The 11,304-nt window shown below is 34.2% G+C and overlaps 1 protein-coding gene across 1 annotated transcript in view; it reads left to right on the top strand.

Annotated features, from left to right (window-relative positions):
* The window catches only part of GPATCH2 (G patch domain containing 2), a 176,381-nt gene that overhangs the window by 99,982 nt on the left and 65,095 nt on the right, over positions 1–11,304 (top strand). The window contains exon 6 of the mRNA XM_008584871.1: positions 6,979–7,046. Within this exon, the coding sequence (XP_008583093.1) occupies positions 6,979–7,046 (68 nt within the window). The remainder of the gene's footprint in view (positions 1–6,978; positions 7,047–11,304) is intronic.

Here is an 11,304-nt window from a genome sequence, read left to right as displayed (position 1 = left end):
CTTTTAAATGTAGATATGAATTGCTTTGATATGAATTGAATTAAAAAAATCCACATTTACACTATCGTGGCATATAAATTAGAATTTTAGAGGAAGCGTAGATTTCCAATATAATTCAGGCATGTAGCAGTGGAATGAAATTATAAAGTTTTTTACATCATCTTGTGGACATTTTATTACTTTGACATTTACTCTTATAGAAGGCAGGTCTTTATGCACAATGGATTTTACACATTCATATGTTGACATATTTTCTTGAAGCCCATAATATCGCAATCTTCATAGATGAGGGATGTAGGAAGCCTTTGGTCAGCCAGTAGAGGCCACTCACGGCTTGCTGCTAAAACTGGACAGCAAGTGAAACTCTTTACTATCACTGTTGGGCATCATTCTGAGCTGATTAATTTTTAGTTTCTTACTCATAAAATTGTTACCATGGATCAGTATGAAAAAAAATTGTTGCTGTATTTGTTTTTTAATTATGTAGTGATTAACCTTTTCTATTAAAGTATTTAGATTATTCATTACTAGTGTATACCAGAAATGAAAATTTATGCACTTAATAATTATAAGTATTATTATTCTAATAGGCCAATAATTCTTAATTCTTAGTTATTAATGCTGGCTTATTTTTAACTATGAAGAAAACTGTACAATGAAGATTTAAAATAATTACATTGTTTAGTTTTAGATTAAAAACATAACAATTGCTAATGTCATATATAAACATGTGTGTATTATATGTATTTCTAAAACTTCATCATTTTAGTATAATTTTCATTTTGATGATTCTTAGAGAAATATATGTGCTACTAATACTGGAAAATGTACTAAGGTTACTTCAAAATCACCTGAAGTCTGTGTCTTTATATGTAATGCTGGCAGCTATGGGGTTAGGATCTCCCCTGTAACACATGTACTGATTCCTGCTGGGAAGGCTAATCCTCAATCGAAAGGAAAGCCTTGTGCTTCTCTGTGGATTATTTCCTGTGATTTTTTTTTTTTTTTTAATTCTTTTAAAACCTTTCTGGTTTAAGGGTGTAATCTCACATTTAGATTGATATCTGCTTTTGAAAGAAAAATAGTCCAAGTTCTCTAATTTTCTCCAAGTTCCTTCACATATTCTTACCATGGAGTGACTCCCCTCTAGAATAATTTTAAATGTGTGCTACTTTTGCTGTAGTGATTAGTGGTAGAGCCATTTGTCATTCTCGTTGGTGCTGCCACGCCCCCTCTTGCCAGTACTTTATTTAATAGCCCGAATGCTCCCCCCAGAAGTTACAAGCAAGATGCAGAGTGTCCTGGGATGTATGACTGTAAGCCGAAGATTTTCCACGAGTGTATTCTAGATTCAGGTCACTATCACCTGTGGTGAATCCCCAGATACAGAAAACACTCGCTTTGGTATATTGTCTTCTCCCTGCTGGAGAAAAAGTACTAGGAGGTGGATAGGACGACTTAAGTTCCAATCTAGTTCCATGCAGTCTTTTTAGCCTAGGACTTGTGCCCTCACTTCAGTGAGTGTTACTTTCTTCATCTATTATTTGAGAATAATCTCTCTTCACTCTAGGCTCCTTGCTTATGAAAGCATCTTATAAGCAGGCAAGGGCTATAAAGAATAGGGGTGCCTTTATCATTAATGACATGTGTAATATTTCAACTAATTATATTCATTCTTAATGTATTATGTGTAATGATCATTATCACACATTCTTCGCTGGTTTATTCATGCTTAAGTCCTTCCAAGAAAGATTAAAATCTGCGTAGTAAAAATATAACACAATAACGTGGAACCCAGGGGCCAGACCGGTGGCGCACTGCTATAGTGCGCCGCTTGGGAAGCGCGGCGGCGCTCCCGCCGAGGGTTCGGATCCCACATATAGACCGGTTCCCGCTCACTGGCTGAGCGAGGCACGGGAGCAACACCGAGGGCTGCGATCCCGTTGCTGGTCCCGGTCCAGTACGGGGGCGACACTGAGGGTTGCGATCCGTTGCCGGACACGGAAAAAGACAAAAAAAAATAATAATAATAACATGGAACCCTTAATCTTGACAAACAGGTAAAAATCATCAGGTTCACCCACAGACTGTGTAGTCTACACATAGACTCTATAAAAAGTTTTCCCCTAAAATTCATACCAATGTGAGCTCTGCTGATAAGATCAAGATTTTTTGTGAATATTGGTATTTTAAAGATCTGAGTGATGATGAGAACCTTTTATACCTTTCTCTACCATTATTAGGTTTTATAAACTTCACAACTTTGAGACATTTTCTTAGTTGGAAAACCTAGTTATAATGTATACATTTAGTAATTCAGCATAACAGTTTTTGAAATCTGAAGTAATCCAGTTGTCTCAAGAAATGGATCATCTGCTTTCTTGAACATTCCTTCTGGGAGTGCATTGTCTGAAGCTAAAACTCCTGGGAGGTAAGGACCTTCAGTGACCTCCTCCTAGTATCAGACACTGACCAGGCACACATCAGGCATTCTGCGTACACCTATTATTTTTCAGTTTCTTGTAGCCAGTGAAGAGGATTTTTCCTGGTTCGCTGTATAAATACATATTTTACTTTAATAGAAATCCAGACAAATGAAGATAAAATATTAATTATCACATGAATTTGTTACTGATATTATTCTTATTCTTTAAAAACAAAACACTAAAAACTTGGAATTAGAGGAACCGTGTAACTCAAGACCTTATCAAGACATCAGAAAGATCAGTTCAATTTAACAGCATAACTAAAATCACTCAATGGAATGGGAACCATATACTGCTTACAATAGGTTGCTAGCGAGTATTTATTGAATTGTATCAAATAAGCAGTATTGGGTTTAGAACAAAGAGCAATCAGAGGCTGCATTAGGTGCTAGATCACATTGGCAATAGGTAAGGATCAGATTAGGGAGACCCTTGAATACCTATCTCATTAGTTTTCATTTTGCTTTTGGTGTACAGCCATGAAAGAGTTGACATGTGAAAAGCAGCAATTTAGAAAGTTGAATTTGGCAAGTGGGTAGGATGGATCAGAGTGGGAGGGAGGGATAAATTGCATACAACTGCCTTCTTAGAGGTGATTTTTTTTCCTCCTTATTTCTCTTAGATAACTACTTTGTTTCTCTCTAATCTTATAAATGATAATCAATTCAGCTACTTGAATTATCACCTTTTGTATTTCCTTTAAAAGCAATTCTAAAGTAATTTTTACTCTTCTGGATGTTGCTTTAAAAGTAATTCCAATGTTATTTTCTTGAATGTGTTTTTCATCCCCAAATAGATTGTGCTTTTTGTGAATTGTGACCATTCTGTAATATTATGAGACTAGATGACACAATGAAATATTTTATTCATTCCCCCAACTATCTTGTAACAAACCTTTTAGAACACCAGTATAAAACACAGATGCCCTTATTAGAAATGCTTTTGGAGAAACTTCCTTTATCCTTCTTTATGGAGAACACATTTATGTTAACAACTGGTAATTAAAATTAATTACTGCAACACATTTAGAATATTATTGTCCTAGCTTTTTTTACATGAACGTAAATTTATAGACTAGCCACTAAAATAGGTTTTTCCCCCACCTCTGTGCTCTCTTCTTTTTACTTCCTGCCCCCAAGCTTTGATGTCATATTTTTATACCTGTTTTCATTGAGTTGATTTCCTTAATATCTGTCACAGATACTTGACTGACACATTTGTTGAACACACTGGGGGCTTTCATGCAGAGCCTGCTAAACTTTAAAGGATTGTTTCTTTTTTTCAAAGAAGTTGAATCAAATTAATAATTGTCATAAGAACAGTAGGAAACTTCTGGGTCTCGACAAACTGGCAGGGAGGTTCAGGCAATACCTCCCTACAGACTGGAAGCCGGGCAGATTTGATTGACCAGTCCTTGCAAAATTGAAAGGCCTTCCTTTGAATGGCAGCCTGCCACCCTAAGTGTTCATCAGTGTGGGCACTGAAGCAGAATAGCATTTGGAAGGCAAATAAAATATAGTAGAAAATCAGAGCAAAGTTGAAGGGGAATGGCTGTAGTTAGAGGGAGAGAAGAAAGAATTATGGTTTCTTGTACTTACGTGGGGACATAAAACTTTATTAATTTACAGAAGGAATCATAATCATTGAAAATATAAGTAGGCTATCATCCATATTGAATAACCTCTGTATTAATCTTAAGACTGTTGTGTCTCAGATAAGTTTACCAGATTTGGGAAGTGATTTGTTCATCTATTTAATTGGAAAAGAATAGGATGGGATGCACTGGGTTTGGTAATGACAAAATGAAAATGAGAAGTAAAACCAACTATTCTGTTTTTCTTTTTGAGTCATAAAATTGGCGATAACACATCAGTGACAAAAAGAATAAGTTGCTTTTAATGTGTCTAATAAACTTGAGAGAATTGATTTTTTTGTCATTGATAATTTTTAGCTAAATTCTTATATGTTGATACTTACAGACCTTATGAATTGATAATGGTACTTGCGTAACTGTTATTAAAGTTTTATCTCTCACTACTATGTTCCTATTTTCTGAGGCTGATACAACAACAGTAGCAAAAAATGAGACCCATGTGATCTTTTAGCATTATGACAGAAAAGTTATGTTATCTAGAAACCATCTCTTTCTAGCTTAGTGTGTGTGTGTGTGTGTGTGTGTGTGTGTGTGTGTGTGTGTGTGTGTGTGTGTGTGATAAGCATGGTTACTGAAAAGAAGTATACCTATTTTATTTAGTATTGTGGTCATTATTGATGTAGTAGTATTTAACAAATGAATCATAAGAATTCAGGATATGTAATGTGATATCTAAGGTTATCATCACTAAATATTGGCTAATTCCATAAATGATTGTCTCCAGAGTTTTAACAATAACAAGAATTGGATTATGGAGATACTGTTTCTCATTAAGAAAAGAATACTCTTCCCTATCTAATATTATGAAATAAAATTTATTTTTTCTTACTAATTAACTTTACTATGTGAATATTTTATTGGATATTAAAAGTGTAGTACTTTTTAAAAAATTTGTGATTTCTTTTTAAGTCATTCCTGGAATTACTGTCAGATATATATTTTGGAGAATAAAACAGTCACTAGATTTAATTGTTTACTAGAAAGTAATACTTTGATCTGATGTTTAAAACTGCTTCATTTTATTTTTATAAAGATTATTATCTACCCCAAATTAATGATAAGACAGTTATAAATTTTTAGAAAGAATTCTTTAAGTATGTTTCTTGAAGTTTTATAATACTTTGAAGTTTTCTGCTAATAATCATATTAAACACATGTTTTAAAGAATAGTCACCTCTATTTTTTTAAAGGGCTGTATACTAGGTAAATATTTAAATATCTACATTGGATACTGTAAATCTTTTGTGGGTTGTTTTCCAAATTGAATTGAGTTTATGGTTTTTTAATACATATGTACGATTTCTGAGAAATACATAGTATGATTATTTCTGACTAGATTGAAAGCTTACATTTGTATTATGGTATAAATTAGTTATAAATTCTGTTTTATTGTATTCGGTTGCATTGTTTTCATCAGGCAATTTATCACATGGGTGTATGTGAATTTTTTTTATTTATTAAATTTCAGATTATGTATTTCAAGCCAGAGCAAGACTTAAACATTTTTCCATAAGTATAGCTTCAGGTAAACAAGCAATTTTAGTCCTGAAAATAGCTTCTGCTTCTGTCAACATGTTGTTTATTTTTTCTCTGAGATAAAAAGTTGAGTTTTCTGATATTTGTACCAAGATAAAGTCAGTAAACAAGATTAATATAGTGTGGAAAAGGTTGTCAGCAGCTCTGGCAAAGGAAATAAGTTGCCTGTACATAGAACATACTGTAAACTGAATAAAAGTGTCAGGTCCACCATGAGATAATGTGATCATGAACCTCTAACAAAGCATGACATAGGCACAGTCGGCTTTTCTCGTAGCCACAGTGTAGAAAATGGATTACTGTATTCCAGGGATACCCACTGGAATAGCATGAAAACCTCATTTTGAGATGAATGTGGATGTAGTCCTGGAGTTGAGCCACGTGTTTACCTGTGGTGCTCAGACTATAGGGTTACTAATGTCATCACCTATGCACATTCGCAATATTTGCATTTCTTGGAATTCCTAAATATGTGCTGGCATCCGTGTTACCCTCGTGATGTAAGAAAAAATAAGTTTCTGAAAATTTTAGTTTCTTTTTAGAGACATTTTACTGCCTCATCATGATTTGTTTTTTAAAAATTCTGTTGTACTTAAATGGCATTTCAATAATTACAGAGGTATTTTTTTATTGCAATAGAGTGTAATGTAAAGCCTTTTGCTGTAAATTTATGCCTTGTTGATTGTGATGGTAGATTCATGCACAGTGCTGTTTATGTTCCCTTTGAGAGCCCTCTCTAAGACAGGAATTGTGAAATTCTAAAAAAAAATGGGAGTAGCTTATACCTTCCAGAAAATATTTGAACTTTTTAAAATCAGATTTTTTATTTTTAGAAAGAAAGTTGTAAAATATTGTTCTCTTAGGTAAAATTACATTTTGTTCTATGTTATTTATATTTAGGAACTACTACAAAAACATTGGTCTTCAGAAATGGCATCTATTCAACACTGATCTAATTAAACCTCTTTTTTCACATAAGATTAAATAAATGTGCAGTTGTACAGTATTTGGAAACAAGAGTCACTGGTCTGTTTCTTAAGAAAGACGTTTACACTATTGTAAAGACACTTTCAAAATAGCTTTAACATTCTAGCAGAGGAACTACAGTAGACCAAAACAAGTAGAGCATTCTCACCAGGAGCTGAGTTGTACTTTTGCTCCGTGCAATTTTGTCTTCCATATGAGAATTAATGTTGTATTCTCCATTTTAGAGTGATATCCTCAAGTGGATATGTTCCTATTATCCACTGTCCATTACAAACCAATCCGTGACTTATTTTTTGTTTTTAAATCTCCCTCCAGGTGCCCACTCCTGGCCCAGTCAGTAACAAGAGGATGGTTCACTTTTCCCCAGATTCTCATCACCATGAGTGAGTACTCATTCTACTTACATAACCTTGTTGGGGTGTTCTACTTGTTTCTTTTGGGACATTGGTAACTATTGCTGGTGAAAGTGGTTTAATTTGTACCTGCATTTAAAAAGAGTAAATATCAATTTACATGAAAGAGTAAATTTCAGTACTTGTTTCTTTTGGGACATTGGTAACTATTGCTGGTGAAAGTGGTTTAATTTGTACCTGCGTTTAAAAAGAGTAAATATCAATTTACATGAAAGAGTAAATTTCAGTTTCAATGAAACCACTGGTAGTAGTGCAAGAACAATTTAAATGAAACCCATGGCAGAAATTTAAGTGAAGATTTTCAAATAGTCATTTTTTAAAATTTTATTTGTAATAGAATTTAAAATTCATGCATTGTTGAAATTCATGTATTATCTTAAAACATTTAAATTTTCATTACAATGACTAGCGTCAAGCCCTCCTACGCTTCCGTCCTCACTCCCTCCCTCCCCCAGCTCTTCTGCTGTTCTAAAATGAAGAGTAAGCCACTGGTTTCCTCCTTACTTCTCTGCTCTGCTCCTGCCCAGCATTTGGTAGTAGCATTGTAGGATCGCCAAAGGGACCAGAGACAGTTTTAGCTGTGTGCTTTGCCACCTTTCTAGCTGGAATAAGTGGGTCCATACTGACTGTTGCCTGTTGTTGGTTCTACCTACTTCCTAAGTTACATTCATGACACTGACTCTTATTATCAAATTCAGCATCTCGTTTTAGCTGTGTGCTTTGCCACCTTTCTAGCTGGAATAAGTGGGTCCATACTGACTGTTGCTTGTTGTTGGTTCTACCTACTTCCTAAGTTACATTCATGACACTGACTCTTATTATCAAATTCAGCATCTGACAGTAGAAAAATTAAAGTATTCATACCCTCAGGATATACAAAGAATTTTCAAGGGAATCATGGTCACCAGTAGTGTTAAGGGAGTCAATTTCTGGATCCCTAGCTTAAGTCTATAAACTTCTTCTTGTACATCATCAGCCCTGGTTATTTTGCTGATTCTTGCTTTTCACAATTACCTTTCTCCCACTTTAGGAAACAAAGATCACCCCCACCCCCAATCCTTATCTTACTTGGGTGTATTAGTGTAAAATTCTCTTGGATTCCAGAGAGACAATCCAAATATTGATGTGGAAGGACTGAATCTAATGACTTAAGTCACAAAGTGTTTTGCAAATTAGGCAGGTAGTTTCTAATTCTTTTCTTTTAGCAGCTGGTAGATTATTAAAAATACTCCTTAATCTAGAAATCATTGTGCAATTTTTGGCATAAAACTCTGGAGTAGCTCAAATGATCAAGTGACTGCTCTAACCAAATTCCTTTTATTTTCCTTTCCCAATTTGTGTGAACAAGGTTTCTGAGCACCCAAATCTATAAAAATAAAAGATAGGCATAGGACTGATGCTAAAAGTAATATTCATCAATGGATACATGAACCAGTTTGGGGGAAAAGCTCATTAATGAAGCCCTTCTAATAAAATTTTAGTTTTTATGTTTGTAATTACCAAAATATATTAGTGCTGGTTTGATTAATTGAATACTATTGTTGGCTCCTTCAGACCTTAAATAACTGATTGTTATGAACTACCAACAATTGTTATCAGCATGGACTAGCTGAAACACCTTTTGAAATAATTCTTTAACTAGATAGTTTTATATAGTCACAGTAATTTAAGACGTGTGTACACACACACATACATATTTTTGTTGTAGAAGAAGATCATAGAGTAATAAAAGGCTTTCAAGCATAAAAATATTTCAGGATAAAATTCTGTGAGGAAGTGAATTGGGAATATGAGTTTAAGGAGAAAAATAAACCAAGTAAAATTTCCCAGTTTTAATGAAGTACGTGCCCTGTTTTTGGTTTTGTTTTTAAATGGATGATGGTTGATATCAAATCACAATGATATTTAGATTCTAGTGTATATACTTAAAAGCGTGGCACTATGGTTTTATTTTAAAATAACGTAGTTATGACTGATAGAAAATTAAATCCTTTACAGATATGTACATTTATGTTGACATTTTTTTAATGTCTTCACGAAAATATGTGAGCACGATATTTTCATAACTGTTTTAGGCAATATGTACTCAAAAATGGTAAAGATCACTGTTGTATAGATGCTTTCAGGAAAAAATAACAGAGTATTCTCCAAATAAAGGTTTAAACAAATAGTGGTTTAGTTTAATAACATAGCCAGAAATCTGGAAGTCAGCAGTTCAGGGCTTTTGGGCAGGCAATAACGGTATCTGCCACAATCTCCTTTAAGGAATCTTTGTTGTTTCCCTCCAAATTTCCACCAGTAATTCCCTATACTTCCTATATTCTCCCTTTAGGTTTTTATTTGTACTTAATTATAGTATTTGTCGCATTATGTAATTAAATATACATGTTTTATTCCCCTTATTGGAGCACGAATTTGCCAAGGTTGGAGACTTTCTCTTACAGCATACAGCACAATGCCTTACACATCAAACCATAGGCTTTTCAGTCAAGATTATGAAGTTCTACTGCTGGCTAGTGATGGAAAGTGTTCTTGAAGGCACCAACTGAATACTTGTTGAATACAATTGATAAGTGGCAGAGGAAGCAAGTACTAGAGCCAGAATGGACCTTAGATGCTGTCTAACCAAATCGGTTGATTTTTATAGATGAGAACTTGACTCTCAGAAAGTCTAAATAATTTGCGTGGGTTCACGCACTAGCTCCAAGAAGATATAGGACAGACCACTACCAGAACTAAACACTAAAATTGTTCATCTCTGCATGATGGGATTACAGGTTGGTTTTGTATTTTATTGGGGGAGAAGGGGGTCACAGGGTAGGGGTACCTTTTGATATTTTCCAAACTTTATATCAGTGAACATGTTACTTTTAGGTTTAGGGGTGGGAAAGCCACAATGAATATTATAAAAAGAATGATACCTTAATACCTTATATTGCATAGTTCTGAGTAGACAAAGGCATTTTATATGTTACTTTATTCTGTACTCATGTTAGCACTGCAAAGTAAGCAGGGTGTGAGTTGGGAGCCTGTTTCAAATAAGAGTAAACTACAACCGAAAGAGGCTCTGCAGATGTTTCTGGTCACATGGCTACTAAGTAATGGATCAAGAACGAAACCAGACTCTGCTCTTTCTGTTACAACTCGAAGTGAGACTAAGGACACTCTCTAAGACCTCACTGTCATGCCTTGTTACGGTATCCCTTTATTTCTCCATACTTGAGTCCTTTAAACCCATCTTCTATCCTTGAGCACAGTAATTTCATCTTCAGTTTTCTATCATTTTACATCACTAACTAATAATGTTTGACTGTCAAAAGGGAACTGAAAGTTTTGGAGCTAGCATGGTAGCGCAGCTAAAAAATGGTCCAGTTTTCAGTGTTATGTGAACTAGTTCATACCCCTTCTTGATGCCTGCACAAGAGTATAAGGAAAGCATAGACTAACTGTGACTTTGTGTAATCCTTAGTGTAGCTTACCTTAGAGCTTGTAGTAAGGAACCTGTGAGAATAGTGAGAAATAGTCATTAAATTACTAAATATTTAGAAACTCTTAATTGTAGAGTAAGCAACAAATTCTATTTTCATTCAGTTAATGATTCCTCTAAATAAACATTTGTATTGCTTTGGAAAATCTCCTCCAAAACAGTTTGATTTAGGTATATTTTAAATATTTTCACTTGCTAGAATTTCAAGCTTAAAAATAGATTTTAATAAACAAGGCAAAATGCTGATGGTAGGTACTGAGCGATCCTAGTCTGAGAGTTTCAAAGGAGTCTTCACGGAAAATACAGCTCAATCTGAGTGTGAACAACTCTAATAGGGAGGTTTATTAGAATCATTTTCTCTCAGTAAAGATAAAGTTAATGTAAGCTTTAAAGAAAATAAAAAAGAATGTTACAAGCCTAAATGAAACTATGGAAGTAATCAGAATGCTCCTCATAAAGAGAAAAAAGAATGATTAGCAGGAAAAAAATAACTGAATGTTAATGGTTGACAAATATATGGTGTTTAAAAATATGAACCCTGAAGAAATTGCTTTGAAATAGAGGAAAAGTAAAAAATAGTGGGCAATAAAAAAATTTTACTAGGGCCACAAGGCGGATGTACGGTACAGCAGTAGGTTTTTATTTGTACTTAATTATAGTATTTGTCGCATTATGTAATTAAATATACATGTTTTATTCCCCTTATTGGAGCACGAATTTGCCAAGGTTGGAGACTTTCTC

This window comes from Galeopterus variegatus, unplaced genomic scaffold (assembly GCF_000696425.1).
Source record: "Galeopterus variegatus unplaced genomic scaffold, G_variegatus-3.0.2 Scaffold3394, whole genome shotgun sequence".
Lineage (NCBI taxonomy): Eukaryota > Metazoa > Chordata > Mammalia > Dermoptera > Cynocephalidae > Galeopterus > Galeopterus variegatus.
The sequence above is the reverse complement of the archived record's forward strand: the minus strand, read 5'-3'. Positions and strand labels throughout refer to the sequence as shown.